Source organism: Macaca nemestrina, chromosome 2 (assembly GCF_043159975.1).
Source record: "Macaca nemestrina isolate mMacNem1 chromosome 2, mMacNem.hap1, whole genome shotgun sequence".
Taxonomy (NCBI): Eukaryota; Metazoa; Chordata; class Mammalia; order Primates; family Cercopithecidae; genus Macaca; species Macaca nemestrina.
The window spans coordinates 121,757,807-121,780,824 of NC_092126.1; the positions used below are offsets into that span (position 1 = coordinate 121,757,807).

The following is a 23,018-nucleotide window of genomic DNA, read 5'->3' on the forward strand; positions in this document are numbered from 1 at the left end:
TTTAGGATTTTGACTTCTGTGTCTTTAAGTGGTTTAAGAGAGGCAACCAGCTTTACCTGGTTGGTCTTGTTTGGTATCCTATTTGTCTTGAGATCACAGAGTGAGCTGGACTGCGTTCTCGCTTTCCATTTTCCCGAAGAGCTATAAGACAGCGGAATGATCCAGTCCTTGAAAGTTTAGCAGAACTTATTTCTAGGACCATTTGGGCTTAATATTTTTCTTTGGTTAAAAATTTCATCAGGCCAAGTGCGATGACTCATGCCTGTAATCCCAGTACTTTGGGAGGTCAAGGCAGGAGGATCACTTGAGGCCAGGAATTCGAGACGAGCTGGGCAACATAGTGAGACCCTGTCTCTACAAAAAACTTTAAAAATTAGCTGGGTGTGGGGGCACGCACCTCTAGTCCTAACTACTCAGGAGGCTGAGGCAGGAGGATCATTTGAGCCCAGGAGTTTGAGGCTTCAGTAAGTCATGATCTCACCACTGCAATCGAGCTTGGGTGACAGAGTGAGACCCTGCCTCAAAAAAAAACAAAACAAAAAAAACATGATTTCTTTAATAATTCCAGGCCTTATATTTTGCTGAGGAATTAAATTTTTAATCATTATGTAACCATCCTCTCCATCCTTAATAATGCTTTTTGTAGTCTATGTTATCTAATATTAATATAACTATACTAGCTTTCCTTGGGATAATATACGTTAGGTATATCATTTTCCACCCTTTTACTTTCGACCTTTCCAAATTCCTGTGTTTTAGGAGTGTCTCTTGAAACACTGTCTCTTGGGTTTTTTAAATGCAATTTAACAGTTACTGACTTTAAACTGATGAGTTAAGTTAGTTTACATTCACTTTGATTATTGATATATCTGGACTTATTTTTACTATTTTTTGTCTTACTTTTTTGTACATTTCTTTGGGGTTGATTGATATTTGTTTGTTTGTTTCTTATTGGCTTTTGCCATTTCCCCTTTCTACTGATTTGGAAGTTGTATATCTTATTTATATTATTTTAGCAACTACCATTGACTTTTTTTTTTTTTTTTTCCCTGAGACAGAGTCTCGCTCCATTGTCCAGGCTGGAGTGCAGTGGCGCAATCTCAGCTCAACTGCAACCTTTGCCTCCCAGGTTCAAGTGATTCTCCTGCCTCAGCTCTGGAGTAACTGGGATTATAGACACATGACACCACACCTGGCTAACTTTGTATTTTTGGTAGAGGTGGGGTTTCACCATGTTGGCCAGGCTGAGCTCAAGTGATTCACCAGCCTCAGCTTCCCAAAGTGCTGGGATTACAAGTGTGAGCCACTGCACCCGGCCCCCATAACTACCACTGACATTTTGCCACACATGTTTGACAAAGACCAAAGTTAAATCTCCACACCCTTCCCACACAAATGCAAAGTTGCTCAGAACACTTTAACTCCAGTCACCTCTTTCCTAATTTACTTTTGCCCAGTGTTTTAATTCTGTTCTTTAATTCTGTCCTAAACTCACACATTATATATTACTGTTCTCATCTTTATTTTTTTGCACTGACAATTTTGTTTAGATTTATTACACTTATCAATTTTTTCACTCCTTCCATCTCTTCTTAATGGGATAATTTTTCTTTTTTCTGAAGTACACCTTAGAAGCGCAAGCCGGGTGTGGAGGCACAGGGCTGTAGTCCCAGCTCCTGGAGAGGCTGAGGCAGGAGGATGGCTCCTTGAGCCCAGGAGTTCAAGGCTGCAGTGAGCTATGATTGTACCACTGCACTCTAGCCTGGGAACATATTGTAAGGGACCTGTCTCTTAGGAAAAAAAAAAAAAAGGTTAGTTAGTCAAATTATCTTAGTTTTTACTTGTATTTCACCTTCATTATTAAAATGCTGGGTATCCAATTCTCAGGTCTTTTGAAGATACTGCTTCACTATCTTTTGGTTTCTATTGTTGCCACTGGGAAATCTAGTGACAATCTAATTTCTTCTTTCGTGAGTAATCTACCAAAAAAAAAAAACAACCCTCTAGCTGCTTATAAGATTATTTATTTGTTTTTAGTGTTCTGCAGTTTCACTACGTTTCTTATTATTTACCCTGCTTTAGACATATTGTGCTTCCTGGCTGGGCGAAGTGGCTCATGCCTATCATTCCAGCACTTTGGGAGGCCGAGGCAGGCAGATCGCTTGAGCTCCAGAGTTGGAGACCAGCCTGGGCAACAGGGCGAGACCCAGTCTTTACAAAAAAAATAGCTGGCTGTGGTGGTGTACGCCTGTAGTCCCAGCTACTCGGGAGATCGAGATGGGAGGATCACTTGAGCTTGGGAGGTCAAAGCTGCAGTTAGACATGATTGCACCACTGCACTCCAGCCTCAGTGACAGAGAGAGAGACCCTGTCACAAATAAATAAATAAATAAAGATATGTTGCCCGATAAAGTTCTAATATCCAGAATCTACAAGAAACTCAAACAAATTAGCAAGAAAAAACAAACAATCCCATCAAAAAGTGGGCTAAAGACATGAATAGACAATTCTCAAAAGAAGATATACAAATGGCCAACAAATATATGAAAAAATGTTCAACATCACTAATGATCAGGGAAATGCAAATGAAAACCACAATATCATACCACCTCACTCCTGCAAGAATGACCATAATAAAAAAATTAAAAAATAATAGATGTTGGCATGGATGCGGTGAAAAGGGAACACCTCTACACTGCTGGTGGGAATGTAAACTAGTATAACCACTATGGAAAACAGTGTGGAGATTCCTTAAAGAACTAAAAGTAGAACTACCATTTGATCCAGCAATCCCACTACTGGGTATCTACCTAGAGGAAAAGAAGTCATTATATGAAAAAGATACATGAACATGCATGTTTATAGCAGCACAATTCGCAATTGCAAAAATGTGGAACCAGCCCAAATGCCCATCAATCAATGAGTGGATAAAGAAAATGTGATATATATATACACACACACACACCATAGGATACTACTCAGCCATGAAAAGGAACAAAATAATGGCATTTGCAGCAACCTGGATGGAATTGGAGACCATTATTCTAAGTGAAGTAACTCAGGAATGGAAAACTAAACATCGTATGTTCTCACCGATAAGTGGGAGCTAAGTTATGAGGATCCAAAGACGTAAGAATGACACAATGCACTTTGGGGCCTCAGGGAAAGGGTGGGAAGGGGGTGAGGGATAAAAGACTACACGTTGGGTACAGTGTGTACTGCTTGAGTGATGCGTGCACCAAAATCTCAGAAACCACCACTAAAGAACTTATTTATGTAGCCAAACACCACCTGTTCCCCAAAAACCTATGGAAATTTAAAAAAAAAGAAAAAGATATGTTGTGCTTCCTTTATCTGTGGAGTCACGTTCTATTTCCTGCCCTAGAAATTCTCAACCATTTCCACCTCAAATATGGCCTCCCCTCCTACTCTCCACCTTTCAGACTAATTAAATATTAAACCTTCTCAGTCTATCCTTCATATTCCATAACGTCTTTTTCATATTTAGTCATGTCATCACTCTGTGCTGAATTCTGGAAAATGTCTTCAGATCTGGCTACCAAATCAATTGTCTCATTAGCTGTATCTTACCTGTTGTTTCACTCATCCTTTGGGTATTGCGTATCCATTCACACTCTTTGATATCTATTCCTTCAACTTCAAAATAGATATTTTATTTTAAAAATTTCTATTTGTTCCTTTAAAAACATGTCTAATTATTTAAGAAATCTACTGTTGTTTACTAATTTTTGTGATTCCACCTTTTATTTGTGCTAACATTACACACATAATTAGTTTATAATTTAATAATTCTATATGCAAATATATAGAATTATAAAATTATATATATTCACATTATAAAATTCTAAATATTTGCACGTATTTCTTTAATATATGCAAATTAAAGAAATTAATGCAAATTAAATACATACATATAAATATATCTTTATATACAAAGAAACTTGGGGACTCTATAAATTGGTTGTTTGCCCTTACTGCTGACCTTCTTCCTCTCTCTCTTTCTCTCTTTCTGTCTCATCGTGACTCATTTCTTTGTGTGTGATGGTGATACTGGTTTTGACTTTATTGTTAAGAATATATTTGTATTTAAGCATAACATACATATAGAAAATTGCACATAAGTATGTAGTTTGAGAAATTTGCACAAGTGAATACACTTGGATAACTACCACCCCAGATAAAGATACAGAATAATTACTGGCACCTCAGATATCTGCCTCAAGCCCCCTTCCAGTCATTTCCCCCCAAAGGCAACCACTTCTAATTTTTAACATCTTAGAGTAGTTGTTCTGTTTTTGAACTTTATCGAGTGAGCTCATACAGTATCTGCTCTTTTGTGTCTGGCTTCTTTCACTAAGCTCGTATGTGGTGAATTATGATCTATGAGAATTCTGGGTGGTTTACAGAGAGCATCCTTCTTTGTACATGATGGTAGTGAAGGCACGCCAGCATCTGGCACTGCCATAGCTCATTTGAGGGTCCCCACTAAACATGGAGCTTTCAGGTTCAGCTCCACAAAGTTACAGCTGGCCAAGTTTAGTCTCCCAATATTGTTTATGGGTACGATAAACATTTGTTCTCAGGACAACACTGCATTTCACATTTATTTGTTGCTCACTGTCCCCTACTCTTATTTTGATACATGTCAGCCCAACAACATATGAAAAAGTCTATTTTATCCAGAATAGAGATGAGTTGAGAAGGCTGCATCTGGTCTACCATATGCTGAGATACAATTTGGATTTTTTTTTTTTTTTTTTTTTTTTGAGATGAAGTCTTGCTCTGTCGCCAGGCTGGAGTGCAGTGGCACTATCTCGGCTCGCTGCAACCTCCGACTCCCTGGTTCAAGGGATTCTCCCACCTCAGCCTCCCAAGTAGCTGGGATCATAGGCACACACCACCATGTCCAGCTAATTTTTTGTATTTTTAGTAGAGATGGGGTTTCACCATGTTGGCCAGGATGGTCTTGATCTCCTGACCTCGTGATCCGCCCACCTCAGCCTCCCAAAGTGCTGGGATTACAGGTGTGAGCCACTGTGCCCAGCCTTCAATTCGGATTTTAAAAGTTTAAAGGTGGGATGGTTAAATTTCACCATAATGTTTTTGGCGTATTCCAAATTATTGTAACAGTTTTGAATCTCAATTTTCTCCCTAGCTTTGTTTAATTTAAAATTTAATGAGAAGTCTGAATTTGTGTTCATCTCAATTTAAAAAAAAAAATTTCAAGAAGAAAGAACTAGAACATTTTATTAGAAAATTGCTTCCAGGCAGGACATGGTGGTTCAGGCCTGTAATCCCAGTACTTTGGGAAGCTGAGGGAGGAGGATGGCTTGAGTCAAGCAGCTCAAGACCAGCCTGGGCAACATAATGAGATGAAGGAAAGAAAGAGAGAAAGAGAGAGAGAGAGAAAGAGAGAATGAGAGAGAGAGGAAGGAATGAAGGAAGGAACGAAGGGAGGGAGGGAGGGAGGGAGGGAGGAAGGAAGAAAAAAATTGCTTCCAGTCTCATTTTGTCAGATTAAACAAAATTGGGCCACTGTTGTTTAACCTTCTATGACTCCACCAAACTGTGATATTTCAAAGTCTAAATTACTTCATCTTCTCCATAAACAGATTATAAAATGTTTTGTTCAAAGCCTACTACAGTCAAGATTCTGTATGCAATTTTCTGCAACGGTCTCCAGGTCTATTTATGCTAGTAACTGTGAAACATTATTCCTTTGGTGTGATTATTCACAGTGAACCCAAAAGAGCTCTTGTACTTACCTCTTTTGTTTTAGTTTAACAATCAGATGCAGAACTTTGCTAAAAATCAATACCATACCTCTTGGTCTCGAGATCTGTGTATCAGTCTTTCTCCTTTATTTGAAATGGGGCTCTCACCCATTAAAATCTTCTAGCATAATTTCTCAAAGATCACTGAATATGTTTCTTGAGATCACATTTAAATATCCTTTTAGTATCTTGGGCAGTAATTTCTCTTGATATGGTAATTTGAACTAATTTAAATTTTTGTGTGCTCTTTCTCCATCTTTTCTTCCTATCCTGAGCTCAGTTTCCCTCTTTGTGATATTTTTGCCTGATCAAATCGTTCTCCATGATCAAGATGATGTAAAATAGGAAACTGGTCGTTTGGCTTTCCCTCTGCCATCTGTTAACATTCCATATGCTCCATTCCTTTTGCATTCATCTTTTTTATCCTAATTTGGATTTACATTAACCTTTTCTGTCTTTAGCAGTGGAGTCCCAATCATTCTGGGTGTTAGTATCCCTCACCTCTTATTAAAGGTCCAGGTTAATCTTTTGGAAATTTTCCATCGCCTTCTGTCTTAGTCCATTTTATGTCGCCATAAAGGAATACTTGAGATTGGGTAATTATTAAGAAATAAGATAAAGCCGGGCATGGTGGCTCACACCTGTAATCCCAACACTTTGGGAGGCCGAGGCAGGAGGATCACCTGAGGTCAGGAGTTTGAGACCAGCCTGGCCAACTGGTAAAACTCTGCCTCTACTAAAAATACAAAAATTAGCTGGGTGTGGTGACATGTGCCTGTAATCCCAGCTACTCAGGAGGCTGAGACAGGAGCATTGCTTGAACCCAGGAGGCATAGGTAGCAGTGAGCCAGGACTGTGCCACTGCACTCCAGCCTGGGCAACAGAGCAAGACTCTGCCAAAAAGAAAGACAGAGAGAGAGAGAGAGAGGAGGAGAGGAGAGGAGAGGAGAGGAGAGGAGAGGAGAGGAGAGGAGAGGAGAGGAGAGGAGAGGAGGGGAGAAAAGGAAGGTTTATTTGGCTCATAATTCTGCTGGCTAGAAGGATCAAGACCATCCATCTGGTGAGGGCCTCAGGATGTTTCCTTTCATAGTGGACGTTGAAGTAGAGTGTGCATGTGTAGAGATCACACGGTAGAAGAGGAAGCAAGAGAGAGAGAGTGGGGAGTTGCCAGGCTATTTTGATATACCCACTAGCTCTCATGGGAAATAATATCGTGAGAACTCATTTACTCACCACCCCTCCCTGTCAGAGAGCATTCATCTATTCATGAGTGATCTGTCCTCGAGACCCAAGCACCTGGCATTAAGCTCCACCTCCAACATTGGGGATCAAATTTCTACATGAGATTTGTGGGGATCAACAAACCATATTCAGACTACAGCATCTTCCCACTTCTCTCCAGGTGCTTGGCAAGCCTGAGCTTATCAGAGTGCTGCAGGTGCAGTGATACTGCTCTCTCAAAGTCCTCCCTTTCCTTCCCATCCAGGACACTCTCTGGCCTAGTGCTATGCTCAACTGGCATTTTCAGCGAATGAATCAATATAGTAGGAATTACAATCTTAGAACTTCCTAATTAGTGAGTCCTTTCTATGATCATATACTACATATGACATGTGTTGACATATGTTGACTTGCTGCCTTATGATATGTTCTTATTACTTAACTCTTGCATGGATGTTCTTTTTTCAGGTGTATATAATTTAGACTGTTCTCCTTAAAGGAAGGAGTAAAATTTTGTCTACCACAGCTTGGGTCCTATGCATAAGTAAATGCTTGTAAACATTTAATTCACAAATAAATGAATAAGCAATATTTTAAGGCATTTGGAAATAAGTATTTTTAGCCTAAAAATGTTATTATTTCATAAAATGCTGGGTACAAGCTTTTTAAGGTGAGATTTTGTTGTATTCTCCTTATTTAATTCCATTACTTGTCATGGCAGCAGGTGGCTGAATGGTTAGAATATAGATTTTGTGCTCAGACATACAAAACTTTGTTTGAATTCTGGCAGTATCACTGACTAGCTGTGTGACCTTGGTGATATGGTTTGAATGTTTGTCCCCTCCAAATCTCATATTGAAATGTGATCCCGGTTTCCGGAGGCAGGGTCTGGGGAAGGGGCGGCAGGCGCCATGTTCGGCCGCGAAGGTGGCAAGAAGAAGCCACTGAAACAGCCTAAGAAGCAGGCCAAGGAGATGGATGAGGAAGATAAGGCTTTCAAGCAGAAACAAAAAGAGGAGCAGAAGAAACTCGAGGAGCTAAGAGCGAAGGCCGCGGGGAAGGGGCCCTTGGCCACAGGTGGAATTAAGAAATCTGGCAAAAAGTAAGCTGTTCCTTGTGCCTGAGGAGATGGTGACCCTTTATTTCATCCTTATTTAAACGTCTATATTGCCTGCCATAACATCTTTTGCCACCTAAAGCTGGAATTAAGTGTTGTCTTAGAGCTGTTGTACATTTAAGAATAAACTTTTGTTAAAAAAAAAAAAAAAAGAAAAGAAAAGAAATGTGATCCCAGTATTGGGGGTGGGCTTAATGGGGGTGTTTGGGTCATGAAGGCAGGTCCCTTGTGAATAGATTAATGCCCTTTGGTGGGGAGGGGTGGTGGGTGAGTGAGTTCTCATTCTATTATTTCCCAGAAGAGCTGGTTGTTAAAAAGAGCCTGGCAGGTGATTGGATCACAGGGGCAGATGCCTCATGAACTCCTGACCTCAGATGATCCTCCTGCCTCGGCCTCCCAAAGTGCTGAGATTATAGGTGTGAGCCACCATGCCCAGCTTAAACTTATTTCTTAATAATTATCCATCTCAGGTATTCCTGGGGAGATGGAAGTGGAAAAGGAGTTCACAACTCTGTGAGTTGAGAGTTGCCTCAATAAATAAACGTATCCACATATATAATGTGCTACAGGGGTGTGGACAATGGAAAAATTAATTTTGCCTGGATAGTCAGGTAAGGCTGCTAGGAGGCAGTGATGTTGGAGTTCCAGATTGGGCAGAGGGCTCAGTGGTTGGCTCAGAGTTGTCACACAGCAAATGCCTGAGGAATAGATGGTACGAATGACTCATAAGCTCAGGGGCGCTGCCCAACTGGTGTCTGTGTACACATGGTATCTGTGTTTTTCACTTTTCTCCTACACACATTTCCATGTGCTGACATGGCTTTTGTGTGATTCCATCATAGCTTGTGTGTGATTCCCTGATTAAATAGCTTCTAATATTTTATTATTATAAATAGACTCTAAGTCCTTGAGGGCAAGAAGTGTGTCTCTGTTCATCCAGACAGTACCTAGTATATAGTAGGTTCTCAGTAATGTTTGATATATAAATGAATGAGTGAACTCTTTTGACTGCTGGCCCTGCCATGTGCTGGCTGTGGGATCTTGAGTGAGTTCATTAACCCCTCTGCATCTCGGTGTGTCTGTAAAGTGGGTTAGTATATCTCACAGGTGAGCATATTTCACTACGTGTTGTGAGGACTAAGTGATTTGATGCCCTGTGGCTGAAGGTAGTAGGTGCGCATTAAATAATGGCACCCTTCAGCTCTGATAGCTGTGCTGCTGCATGTGGGAGACATGTACAGGCTTCATGGCAGAGTGAATCCTGGAGCGTTCCGCTGCAACTGCTGGCAGAAGAAAGGTTTCAAAACTCTTTCTTAATGCCAGGGTGAGACCTGTCCACTGATAAGGAGTTTCTATTTGGGATGACTAAAGGCACCATCTGGAAAGTACCAGGCCCCTGGGACTGCTCCCTGGCCTCCTACCTAGGCCCTGATTCCTCAGTGACAGCACTCAGGGGCATCACCGACTCAGGGAGGGGCCGGAGTTGAGTTCCCTTATCTCCTCTTGCCGCCTTCACTGTAAAACTGGAGCTAATAAGGCTTCTCTCCTGTCAGTCATCCAGTGGAGTGGAGATAAGTCACCCAGAATGTGAATCCCACGTGGGGCTCAAAAAGGTGTTTCTAAATATAAAACTCTGAGGGGAAAAAAACCCTCAGGATATAGAAATTCCAGACCCCCAGGGTCACGGGCTGTGAGTTAAATAAAAAACCCACCAAACTGATGAACTACCCATTTTTAAGGTTTTGGAGAGGGAAAATGAAAAGACTAAAGAGCAATTGTTTTAAACTTTATACCAGGTAAAGTGTATTGATGGCTTCTAGGCTGGGGCCTTCCATCAATTTCATTGTCTATTTAGTTGTTCATCCGCTGGACTCCTGTTTTGGTGAATGTTCCTGAGCCCAAGATGCTAATCCAATAGGCAGCCAGTAGTGACTGAAGGACATTTAATCCCCACAATTCGTGCTACCTCTATGGACCTGTTCTGGGGATGTTGGTGGACTGCTGGCTTGGAAAGGTTCTGCTTCGGCCATGAGGAGAGATAAAGCCAGAGAGGTGGGACTGAGCAACCCACTCTTTGGTGAGTAAATTGCCACTGAAATTCGGGGGCCATTCCCTGAAGTGAATCACATGCAGTCCTTGAAGTCTGAGTGATAAGGCAGCCAACAATTTAAAGGAAAATGTTCCAGCCCAAGTCAGGGGGACTGTCCCAAACTCCAGATGAATTCCAGCTGCCCTGCAGAGCAGGGTTTACGGGCATGGGGCTCACTAGTGGCTTCAGAGATGCCCTTTTGCCACATCTCTGGGATTTCTTGACCGTGTCCTATTCTTAAAACCAAGAACCTGCCCCACTCAGCCAGGCTCCACCAGCGTTGAGGCCTTGGCAGGCTGAGGCCCAAAGGCTGCCTTTGTGGTGGATTTAAACGGCCAAGGGAATCCTGCTGGGCCCTGGCCCCTTAATGTCTGGAATGGCAGGCAGACAAGCAGGCCAAGCACTCAGTGCGCAGGAAGACCTGGGTGCCACTGAGGCCCCTAACAGGTGTAGTAAATATCTGTTAAACGAACGAATATATGTTTTGATGAAAGAAGCCCACAGTGCAGTATGAGCCCAAAGAGGGCTTACTGAAGGCTTCCTGCAGGAAGTGGCAGCTAAACTGAGACATGAAAAACAGGGAAGAGTAGCCAGGCCAAGCTGGGGTTTAACTGTCCCTAAAAGAAAGAAATGACCATAGCAGGGGTTTAACTAGAGGTGTCCAAAGGCCTTTCCAGAAGCCCATTTCTCCCGCATAGCTTTGGAGTCAGACGATCCTGAGTTGGAATTCCCAGTTCTGTCCTTACAGACTGACGTCCCGCACTACCCGACGCCGGCAACTGTCTCCAAGCACCCGAAAGCCAGGGGGGGAGCACGAGCGCCTACGGTGTTCATTGGGGTGGAATCCTCGCAGTGTCTAGAGGATCTGGGGGCTCCTGCGCCCCCATTTCTTCCATTTCCTAGACTATCCAGGGCAAGTCCCTCACCTCCCTGAGCATCGGTATCTTCTGAGAAAAGAAGCCGACCCCAGTGCCCACCTCATAGGATTACGTGAGACAACCGATGTCAAGCAGTGTTGCTTTGCTGCCTGAGAACCCCCGCCTGTCCCTTTCTCTCTGATGCCTTTCGGGGCAGAGATCCAGAGACCCTGTCTGAGTCACTTTGGCGAGTTTAACGCCCAGCCGCACCAGGCACACAGTAGGTGCTCCATAAGTGAAACAGTGCCGGGAAGAATTCGGGCCGGGGATGTGGAACTGTGTGTGGCTCTGCGGGCTCAGAGGCCCTCCCCGAGCCCCGCCACAGTGTGCGCTCGGGGGCGGGGCGCCGGGGGCGGGACCGGGCGCTCGGGCTCCACCCCCAGTACCTCGTTAGGCGATCCTGCTCTTGCCCTGGCTCTCGGGTGCTAGGAGACAGCTGCTGGCGTCGGGTTGTGCGGAACGCTAACTGTATCCTCCAGATTTAACTCTGTGAGCCCGCGCGCAGAGGAGCTGGGGATAAGCGCCCCGGAAGCGCCCCGGAGCCCCTAAACAGAGCGCGGCCGCTGGGGGACAGCGCGCGGCGCCGGGGCCGCGCCGGGCCGACTTTTCTGTCGGAGGACGCGAACCGGCACGCTGCGCCTTTAAGGAGTCCAGCTGGGCTGGGCGCCCGAGCTGGGAGCGGCGCGGGTAGGAGCGCCGCGGCAGGTCCGAGTCCGGGGCTAGAGACCGAGGACCGGGGTCCAGGCCCAGCGGCGGGACCCAGGCGGCTGAGGCCGGTCAGGTGAGCGGGGGCGGGCGGATGGGCGGTGGTGCGCCCCTAGGGGGATAGGGCGCCTTGATGGCCCCGTGACCTCTCCCCCAGTGCCTCCAGGCAGCTGCGCATCGGGTGGAAAGAGTCGGGGATCTGCACCTGCCTTTCCACTCTGCTCCCCGCGCGGACGCTGCCCCCACCTCCCGCTGCCTGGATAGGTTTGAGATACCCGAACCCCGGCGCCCACGTCCGGGGTTCAGACTGCCAGCCTCTTGAAGCCGGGGGACACAGTGAGGACCGGTTGGAACCTGCACCCTCTTTCTACTCCGCCTCCCCTCCCCCTGCGCCCGCAGCAGCCCTTAGGCGCCCCTCGCAGTGCTGAGAGGATTTTGGGGCTGCTGCAGCCCCGTTTCCCCCATTTCCTGGAGAAGGAGTGCAGCTCGCCCTCCCAGACAGCATCTTGCTCCGTGTCACGCGCCGCCTCCGCGCCGCCCCCCAGATCTCTCTCCGCTAATACTCCCCTCCCCGAGCAGCCTTTCAGTTTCCCTTTCCCCAGCCTACCCCGGCTCCCGTGCCCTTGCGCCCTCTCCTTGTCGAAACCCTTGAGTCAGGGTGCTGTCCAGCCAGGTACTCGCCGGCAACCTGCGGTCCCCCGCCTACGGCGACACGGGCTTCCCCTCTGCCTTAGAAATGCGGATTGTGTAACGCCGGCTGCAGGGCAGTGCACGTGCAGGGTTTGCACCCCTGAGCCCACAGCGAGGCCGGCTGACAGAGTGAGGCATGGGGGAGTGGGGGAGGAATAGGATGCCAGAGGGTCTAGATACTGTGCATGCAGGGAATATGTATTTTGAGCCTTTTGTGTGCTCCAGGAGCTGGGTGGTTAAGAAGAGGAAATAAAGGGGAGGTCTTACTCCAGCTGGCACCTGGAGGCCCGCATTTATCTCACCACCCCACTCCCCGCTGCTCCTGCCTGCTCAGAAATCCCTAGTGGCTCCACCTGGCTAAGAGTTTAAAATAGTTTGTAATGAATAAGAGCTGACATAGAATAAGCAAATACTGTGTGCCAGACCTTGTCCTAAGCCCCTTAAAAGAATTACCTGCCATAGTTTCCCCAACGGCCCCTTGAGGTAGGTACCACCGCTGTGCCCATTCCTGAGAGTAGGAATATGAGGCTTCCAGAGGTGGTCCCTTCCCAGGACACGAAGTGAGTCTGGCCTCAGAATCACCGCCCTCCCCCCAACCTCCCCCACCCGGCCTCAAACCACTAGACTTTTTACCCAGTTTCAACAAATTCTTATCAAGAACATTGTTATAATATAGGAAATTATAAATAAGAGAAATTAATCACCTGTGTTTCCAGCACCAATTTATTTTTCTAAAATTTCGTTCTCAGACTAGCAAGGGCCGCTCAGCTTCTGGTAACAGTACCCACTTTAGAGGGTAGTGGCAATATTTAGATAAAATAATGCACAGGGCCCAGCATGTGTTAAGCACTCAGAAAGCAGCAGCTGTTATTATGAAGAGTGGTAATTGACCATTACCTTGAATTACTGGAAAAAAATCATTAATAAATGGCTCACACTGACTCTGCAGAAGTTAACCATTTTTTGTGCTCAGAAAGGCCTATGAGACTTTCTCCAACTCTATTTTCATCTTTTTATTATTTTTATTATTTTGCATTTTTCGACACATTCTGTGGCTTTCTTCAACTCTAAATTACCCATTGTCTTTGTAGTTAGAGACAGAATTGCCCTTCTGGTTTTTTTTTTTAGCTTTTAAAATGTGTGACCTTTGAGTTCTGTGAGCATCTGCAAACCTAGAGTAAAAGATGGGAATGCAGTTTGTGCAACTGGGAAGTAATTCTGAAACTTGATGTGAGAAAAACCTTGTCCTTAGAGGTGATCCTGGTTTGCAGTATGTGTTGGGTGAGGTCTATCCTGGGGGCAAGAGGTTAGACTCAAAGATTATCTTTGGGTTTAGAGGGAAGAGAGGCAAGCATGAGTGTTTTGACTGGGTGTTGTGGGCTCACACCTCAAAGTGGCCAGCACTTTGAGAGGCCAAGGCAAGAGGATAACCTGAACCCAGGAGTTCAAGACTAGCCTGGGCAACATGGCGAAACCCCATCTCTACCAAAAAAAAAAAAAAAAAAAAAAATTACCTGGGAGTGGTGTTGCGCACCTGTAGTCCCAGCTACTTGGGAGCCTGAGGTGGGAGGTTTGCTTGAGCCTGGGAGGTGGAGGTTGCAGTGAGCTGAGATTGCGCCACTGCACTCCAGCCTAGGTGACAAAGTAAGACCCAGTCTCAGAAAATAAAAAAATAAATAAAGGATGAGTGTTTATCCTAGTAGGCTAGCAGGCAGCTAAGAGTGGAAATCAGCTTCACTATGTCATATTCTTTAAAAAAAAGTTTATTTTTTAGAGATGAAGTCTCACTATGTTTCCTACTCAAGCTGGCCTGGAACTCTTGGGCTCAAGTGATTCTCCCACCTCAGCCTCCCAAGTAGCTGGGACTACAAGTGTGCACCACCACACCCGGCATACTATGTCATACTTTTTATGAAACTCCTGGTGATTTTGGTGATTAGATCAATTATTACTGTGATGAGTGTTCAAAAGAAAAGAGGCAAGGACATCCCCATCAAAGCTAAGTGTTTGGAGGATGCCGGGAAGCTAGTTCTGCAATTTGAAAAAAAAAATCATTAAAAAATTTCTCGTATTTGAGTCTTAAATTTTTTTTTTTTTTTTTTTTTTTTAGAGACAGAGTCTCACTCTGTTACCCATGCTGGAGTGCAGTGGAGCAATCATAGCTCACTGTAACTTTAAACGCCCGGGTTCAAGCAATCCTGCTACCTTAGCCTCCTAAGTAACTGGGGCTACAGGTGTGCACCACCAAAGCTGGGTAATTTATTTATTTATTTATTTTTAGGTGAGTCTCGCTCTGTCGCCCAGGCTGGAGTGCAGTGGTGTGATCTCAGCTCACCGCAACCTCCACCTCCCGGGTTCAAGTGATTCTCCTGCCTCAGCCTCCCGAGGAACTGGGATTATAGGCATGCACCAGCATGCCTGGCTAATTTTGTATTTTTAGTAGAGACGGGGTTTCTCCATGTTTTTCAGGCTGGTCTCGAACTCCTGACCTCAGGTGATCCACCCCCCTTGACCTCCCAAAGTGCTGGGATTGCAGATGTGAGCCACCGTGCCCGGCCAAACCTGGGTAAGTTTTAAATTTTTTTGTTGTTGTCGGTTGTCACAACTTGTAGGTAATATCAAGTGAATAGAGGCCAGGGATGCTGCTAACCGTCCTACAATGCACAGGACAGTGCCACAACAAAGAATTATATGGCCTCCAATGTCACTTGTGCCACAGTTGAGAAACTGAAACCGGACATGATTTTCACAACATTAAAGTCCTTTCTGACCTTGCATGTAGTTGCCTCTTCCAAGAAGATCAAGGTATTCTCCTAAACCAGACTCTTAGAAACCCTCTGGATCCTATTTGACGCTTCCCAATCCTAGAGGCCACGTAGGGTGTTGCTGCCTGTGGTTGGATGGGTTTGGGGTCTGTCATGAGCTTTTGTGCGACTCGCTGGTACTGTGCCAAGGAAACTGCTGATTCAGGGGAGCAGGACAGCACTCAGGAGGTATGGGCAGAGGTTCTTACACTGCTGCGGGTTGGGATCCTCTTCTTTTTAAGTAATACATTAACAGCAACTTTGCTCTGAGGCATTTTTCCAGAAGCTGTGGCTGTTTGGCTGTTGGCATTGGGTGTTTGCCTTGTGATATATCCAGAAAAGGATTCAGACCTTACATATGATGAAGTCTGGGGATGGGACTGGATTCTGAGAGTATAAAGATGGCAATGCAGACCCTGCCCAGAGACTACTTAGGCATCTCCATAGGCCTGAGCAGTGGCCATGCAGGGTGGTGGAGGTATGGCAGGGCTGCCTAACTGCCTGTGAAGTCAGGCAAGATCCCAGCAGTGCAGAGTGACTGCTTAATATCTGCCTGTCACTGCTTTGAACCGTTTCCTTGCATCATCCCATTTCATCCTCACACTGAGGTAGAATTCTAAGAGGTTAGGTCCCTTGCTACAGTCACATGGCAAGCATGTAACCAGAACAGAGTCACAGTGGTCAGTGGCAGAGCAGAAATTTGAACCCAGGTTGTTGAGCTGCAAAACTGAACTGTCAGAGGAGCATTTATAGAGAGGGGCAGGGCTTTAATAACCAAGACTTTTAGGATGGGCTGCAGCTCGCCAGGCAAGAGGGAGAATAGGTGTGCTGGGGAGAGGGGAGCAGGTGTGCCAAAGTCCTGGAGGTGTGGGAGAGCACGGTGTGTCTGGGGATTACAGATCGTTATGGGAAGGGATGGCAGGCAGGTGATAGGCAGTGATAGAAGAAGATGACTCTTGAGAGATGGGCAGGCACCAAATCCCAAGTGCCTTCAACATCATGCTGAGAGCCACTGCCAGCCACTGGTGAATTAGTAGAGAGGAAGAGAAAGCTGTGTAACATTGAGCAGCTTGCTTAACTTCTCTAGGACCCAGCTGCCCATCCAAACTAAAACTTCTAAAACTATACTGCTCTGATGAATGTTTCTTTCATTGGTGGCCGTATGAGCAGAGTGAAGGAATGGCCTGTGTTGACACTGGTAGGGCAGCCCTGTTGATTCATGACTTCTCCCCCTAAGTCTGTGTGATGGGTGCAGGCAGTGGTTTCTTATCAGTCAGCAGTTGGTTCTGTTTTGGCTTTCCAGCTTATCATTTGGCATTGACCAAGTCCGCCAAGGGCAAGGCACAATGGATACTAAGTATTGTGACAGAGGCAAAGATGTGGTCAAACTTCTTTTTGAGGGGCTTGCAGCGTAGTAGAGAGTCCAGCCAGTGTTTTCATCGCAAGATACAAATCACAAGTGTCTTGAGAAGGAAGTATTCATACCAAATATTCTGGGGCGTGGAGGATGAAACAAAGGTTACTGGGGGATTGAGGAAAGGCTAAGTGAAGGAGATAACTTCTAGCTCCACCGGAAAGATTTTTTAAAGGATAACGGGGTAAACAGAGGATGTCTTAAGTCTTACAGGGAGAGAGAGTGGAGAAAATAGAGAAAAAAACCCAGAAAGCCAGTGCAGGCATAGTCATAAGGGAGTCAGATTATTAAGTGTATCTAGCATCTGATTCTCCACAGTTTCCATATTGTGGATGGGAAGCAAAAGTTTTCTTTTCTTTTTTTTTTTTTTTTTTTTTTGAGACAGAGTCTCATTCTGTTGCCCAGGCTGGAGTGCAGTGGCGCGAACTCGGCTCACTGCAGCCTCTGCCTCTCGAGTTCAAGGGATTCTCATGCCTCAGCCTCCTTAGTAGCTGGGACTACAGGTGTGTGCCACCATGCCTGGCTAATTTTTTTTGTATTTTTAGTTAGAGACAGGATTTCACCATATTGGCCAGGCTAGTCTCGAACCTCAAGTGATCCACCTGCCTCAGCCTCCCAAAGTGCTGGGATTACAGGCGTGAGCCACTGCGCCTGACTGGGAAGCAGAAGTTTTCATAACAGGAAAATACTCATTAATGGACTAGCCATGTGCAAAATTAGGTCCTACTTCATCATCTCTCCCTCTGTTTTCAACCCTGATGGTCAGTTAGGCTCCAGGAGCATCCGTATTTTGACTCTGGGTCTCTCTCTGGTCGTCATATGTTTTGCAGGTATGATACAAACAATGGAAAGTAAAATTGCAACTCTTAAGAGAGGCAATATCTCATGAAATCAAAGCCAGTGATGTTGGAGAACTGCTTGGATGACGTGTCAAAGCAATAATAGGATCTGGCAATGTGAGATCTGCCAACAATTGATGAAGAGAAGGGATGAACACTCCTTTAGGGGAGAGACTTGAAAATCAAAGAATTGAGAGGCCCTCGAGAAATCAGTGAGGCCCTAAGATATTTTTGCAAAAATGGCTTATGATAGCACAGTGATGACCAAATGTTAATTGGAAAGACTTATACTGTAAAACAGTTTACACGAGATCAAGTCTTTGTTCTAAGAATTCGCACAGGGCTGAGCATGGTGGCTCGCACCTGTAATCCCAGCACTTTGGGAGGGCAAGGCAAGAAGATTCTTGAGGCCAGGGGTTCGAGAACAGCCTGGGTAACATAGAGAGACCCCATCTCTACAAAAAGTGAAAAATTAGCTGGGCATGGTGGTGCATGCCTGTGGTCCCAGCTACTCATGAGGCTGAGGTGGAAGGATCACTTGGGCCCAGGAGGTCGAGGCTGCAGTGCGCTACTGCAATCTAACCTGGGCAACAGAGCAAGACACTGTCCCAAATTAAAAAAAAAAAGCACACAAGTGTAATTATAACCTAAATTTTGCTTAGCATTTACTATTGCTTTTAAAATAGATAGATTTGATTTTTGTTTTGTTTATTTGGATAAAGTACTAAACAAAACTGTATTTTACTCTTAGCTATGAAATTCTGAGTGTGGCTTTACCATATATCCTTTTTTCTGGTGTTCATCTTCTTGGGCTACTGAGGTCTCCGGGGAGGAGATTCTGGCTAGAAAGAAGATGTGGATCAGCTCACAAGGACCCTGAATGCTAGACTTTGTGCTGGGAGTGGGAAGTCTTGTCCTGCTAAAGTCTGCCAGTGTTTATTAACAGGGCTCCTTTTCTTGTTTAACATCAACTTTGTTCCTGCAGTTAGAAAGTACCGTAGACCAACTTCATCTCCTTTTTTTTTGTTTGTGTTTTGAGACGGAGTCTCGCTCTGTCACCCAGCTAGAGTGCAATGGCTCCATCTCAGCTCATCGCAGCCTCTGCCTCCCAGGTTCAAGTGATTCTCCTGCCTCAACCTCCTGAGTAGCTGAGATTACAGGTGCCCGCCCCCACACCTGGCTAATTGTGTATTTTTAGTAGAGACAGGATTTCACCATGTTGGCCAGGCTGGTCTTGAGCTCCTAACCTTAGGTAATTCACCCAGCTGGGCCTCCCAAAGTGCTGGGATTACAGCCATGAGCCACTGCACCTGGCCACTTCACCTCCTTTAGAAAGGCAAAACCCCAGGCTGGGCATGGTGGCTCACGCCTATAATCCCAGCACTTTGGGAGGCCAAGGCAGGTGGATCATTTGAGGCCAGGAGTTTGAGGCCAGCCTGGCTAACATGGCGAAACCCTGTCTCTACTAAAAATACAAAAATTAGCCAGGCGTGGTGGTGCATGCCTGTAGTCCCAGCTACTTGGAGAGGAGGAGGCATGAGAATTGTTTGAACCCTGGAAGCAGAGGTTGCAGTGAGCTGAGATGGTGCCACTGCACTGTAGCCCGGGCACCAGAGGGAGACCCTGTCTTGGAAGGAGGGAAGGAGGGAAGGAAGGAAGGAAGGGAGGGAGGGAAGGAGGGAGGGAGGGAGGGGCAAAAGCATCTTTGACCTCCCTGCTTTTCCTCTTATTTAAAAGTACAAGTTTGGCCAACAGAGAATGTTTTGGGTGCTGAGGTTCTATTTTTGCTGTCTGCTATATAGCACACCAATAGAGAGCTATTTTAATTCCTTTCAGCCATGTGGCAAATAGTCACGTACATGATGCTCTTTCTAGCACTTTACCATTGAGGGGTGACCTGGCTGATGACAGTACACGTATTCATGCTAATTCAGTGAGAAATGTTCAGATCAAAGCCTGTTGTGGGCTCCACTAGAGCCTGAAGACTTTGGGCTCCTTGAAGGTAAAGGGTCAAGTGGCTTTTGGCTCCTGTTTTATCCAGCAGGAGACTGGCTTGTATTTCTGTAGGGTTGTCTTGTTTTAAACATGTTTTCAAGCAGGCGGTTATTCCAGACTATCACCACAGCCTACATCTTGACCAAAGAGGCTGATGTTGCTAGGTCAGTGCATGTGTGACATGTTTCATTGCCTTGCTTCTTGGCCAGTGTGATTTGTTAAAAGCTGTACCACAGGATACACAACCCCCCTGCCTTCCAGCTGAGCCTCAGACTGATCTGCCTGCCTGTCCCCCCTCTGCCTGTCACTTCTCTAGAGGATCAGGTAGCACTGCTTTCTGGTTCTCTCTGATCCTCCACCCACAGGACAAGCCTCACTGGACTGACTTCTCTTTCCCACGGTGCTGCCCAGGTGGCCAAAGCAGGGAGGGACTGTGGGCTAGACTGGTTCTTGAATGAGAACCCCCATGAGGAACCAGTTGTCAGAGTTTTGGTGCAAAGCAAGAGAGAGTGAACCATCTAACCAGTACCTCTCCCAGAACCACAAAGGAGATAAGAATTTGTGGTTTATGGATGGTCATGTGTTTCCAGGATAGAATGATAAGAACGTTTATCATTAGAAAAATTTAAATTCCTATCTTCTATCTTAGACTACTGGACTTTGAGTCTTAAGGACTAAAGTTCCTGCCATGCAGGCATAACTTTTGGACAGTCACGTAGGCAGTAGTCCCCCAGTCATTGAATCATTGAATGTTAATAGAGCGGGCTGCTAGGCTGCGTAGCGTGTGTGGAGATGGAGGGAGTTTCATCCTCCATCCTTCCAGCATTCACATTTGTATTTCTTCCCTCATAATGTGAAACAGTTAATATTTGGTTGCTGTCTCTAATGGGCTCTTTTTTTTTTTTTTGAGACAGAGTCTTACTGTGTCACCCAGTCTGGAGTGCAGTGGCCTGATCTTGGCTCACTGCAACCTCCGCCTCCCAGGTTCAAGGGATTCTAGCTGGGACTACAGGCATGTACCACCACACCCGACTAATTTTTGTATTTTTAACAGAGATGGGGTCTTGCTACATTGCCCAGGCTTGTCTCGAACTCCTGGGCTCAAGGTGATCCTCCTGCTTCAGCCTCCCAAAGTGCTGGGATTACAAGTGTGTGCCACGGTGCCTGGCCTCTTGAACTAGTGTAGAGTCTGGGACTGGCCAGTAGAACTTTTGTGATAAGGGAAATGTTCTAATTTTAGTATATGTGCTGCCGAAGCAAGCACGATAAGGGAAATGTTCTATATTTCTGCTGTCCAATATGATAACCACAAACTAGTGGCTACTGAGCATTTGACATGTGGCTAGTGCAGCTGAGGATCCGAATTTTAAATTTTATTTAATTTCAATTTAATTTTAAGCAGCCACATGTGACTAGTGGCTACCATACTGAACAATACAGATGGACTACTTTATTTGAGGAGTTTATATTGTAGTATTTTTGTTTGTTTGTTTGTTTGTTTGTTTTTGAGACAGTCTCGCTCTATCATCCAGGCTAGAGTACAATGGCACAGTCATGGCTCATTGCAACCTCCACCTCCCAGTCAAGCGATCCTCGTGCCTCAGCCTCCTGAGTTGCTGGGACTACAGGCACACAGCACCACGCCTGGCTAATTTTTGTATTTCTAGTAGAGTTGGGGTTTCACCGTGTTGGCCAGACTGGTCTCGAACTCCTGGCCTCAAGTGATCCGCCCGCCTTGGCCTCCCAAAGTGCTGGGATTACAGGCGTGAGCCACAATGCCCAGGCTATTCATTAAATGCCCAGTTTTTCATTAAATATGCACATAGTAGCACTTCAAAAGGGACAGAAGGTATCAGTGAAAAGTCTCCCTCTCATCTCTGTCCCCAGTCCTGCAGTTTCCCAGTGCTAACTATAATCATGGCCAATTTATTTTGTGTCCATTCAGAAGGATTTCCCACATACATAAGCATAACAAATATGTTTTCTCTCTCACTCTCTGTTTTTCAATATTAGAGGTATTACTCTTAACCACTGTCTTCTGTTCCATGCTTTTTTGAGTTAATGTACCTTGGAGGTCATTACCCATAGGAACAAATAGGACTGTCTCATTATTCAGATGGCTTATATTTAATTTCTATTTGTATTTAATGGCTACATGTATTTCTTTGCAAAGCTATATCATCATTTACTTAACTATAAGTTCACTCTATGTGAGCATGTGAATTATTTCCAATCTTTTGCCATTATGAATACTATTATAATACTCTTACACAAACGTTTTCACACATAATCAGGCATAAACACAGATAAATTCCTAGAAGAAAAGATCATAGCCAGGCATGGTGGCTCACACCTGTAATCCTAGCACTTTGGGAAGCCAAGGCAGGCAGATCACCTGAGGCCGGGAGTTCGAAGACCAGCCTGACCAACATGGAGAAACCCTGTCTCTACTGAAAATACAAAATTAGCCAGGCGTGGTGGCGCATGCCTGTAATCCCAGCTACTCGGGAGGCTGAGGCAGGAGAATAGCTTGAACCCAGGAAGCGGAGGTTGCAGTGAGCCGAGATCGCGCCATTGCACTCCAGCCTGGGCAACAAGAGTGAAACTCCATCTCAAAAAAAAAAAAAAAGAGATGATCATTAGGTCAAGGATATGTGCATTTTACATAGCCACAGATTTTGCCGAATTGCAATCTGTAGAGTTTGCTGATGAGAATGCAAATTGGTACATTATATGAGAGCATCTATTTTTCCATTGCCTCAATGGCACAGTCTGTATTAAACTTCTTGTTCTTTACCAGTACAATAAAGGAAGATCACCATCACCCTGTAGATTTAATTTGCATATCTCTTGTTATAAATAAGATTGAGCATCTTTTTATATGTTTAAGAGTCATTTGGATTTCCTTTGTGGTGAATTATCTGTTCAGATCATTTGCTCATTTTTCTATTAGGTTTTGCTGTTGTTGGTCTTGATTTGTGGGAACCCTTTATACATTAAGGAAATTACTATGTTGTCTCTATTATGTATTTACAAATTTTAATCTTATTTATTGTATCTCTTTCCAGGTGGAAATTTAAAACCTTTTTTATGCAACTAATACTCTTTTTGTTATGGCCTCTGAATGTTAGACATTACTTAGAAAGCCCTTTCCTATGGAGATATTTTTAAAATAGGATTCTCATGTTTCCTCCTAGAACTTTGATGGTTTTATTTTTTATATTTAACTCTTCATCTGAAACAATTCAGGGGTTTTGCTGATTTCATTTCCTTTGCTCATCTCATTCTCTGGCTGCTGGGCAGTTTGTAGTGCCTCCCTGCTTCTGCCTGGCCCAGTTTTGGAGCGGTGCGGCTCCCCTGACAGTACCAGTGCCATCACTCTGGTAACAATATTATCCTCACTTGCCCATTGGTTGCTGCCTTGCTTCCATT

The 23,018-nt window shown here is 44.9% G+C and overlaps 2 protein-coding genes across 4 annotated transcripts in view; both read left to right on the plus strand.

Annotated features, from left to right (window-relative positions):
- Nucleotides 1-7,898: 7,898 nt before the first annotated feature.
- Nucleotides 7,899-8,269, plus strand: LOC112426866 (translation machinery-associated protein 7-like). Its single transcript, XM_071090507.1, has one exon. The coding sequence runs from the start codon at nucleotides 7,928-7,930 to the stop codon at nucleotides 8,120-8,122; it is 195 nt and encodes a 64-aa protein (XP_070946608.1). The 5' UTR covers nucleotides 7,899-7,927; the 3' UTR covers nucleotides 8,123-8,269.
- Nucleotides 8,270-11,543: 3,274 nt separating this feature from the next.
- The window catches only part of LOC105482849 (abhydrolase domain containing 6, acylglycerol lipase), a 55,605-nt gene continuing 44,130 nt past the window's right edge, over nucleotides 11,544-23,018 (plus strand). For 2 of the 3 annotated variants that reach the window (XM_011743221.3, XM_011743228.3), the window contains exon 1: nucleotides 11,544-11,920. The gene's annotated coding sequence lies outside the window, so the exon portion shown is untranslated. Of the gene's footprint in view, nucleotides 11,921-15,003; nucleotides 15,101-23,018 lie in introns of all 3 variants that reach the window. The other variant, XM_071091973.1, reaches the window with a different exon arrangement.

What these genes read in the sequence shown, in the direction of transcription:
- LOC112426866 (XM_071090507.1), top strand. Translation starts at nt 7,928, where the DNA reads ATGTTCGGCCGCGAAGGTGGCAAGAAGAAGCCACTGAAACAGCCTAAG.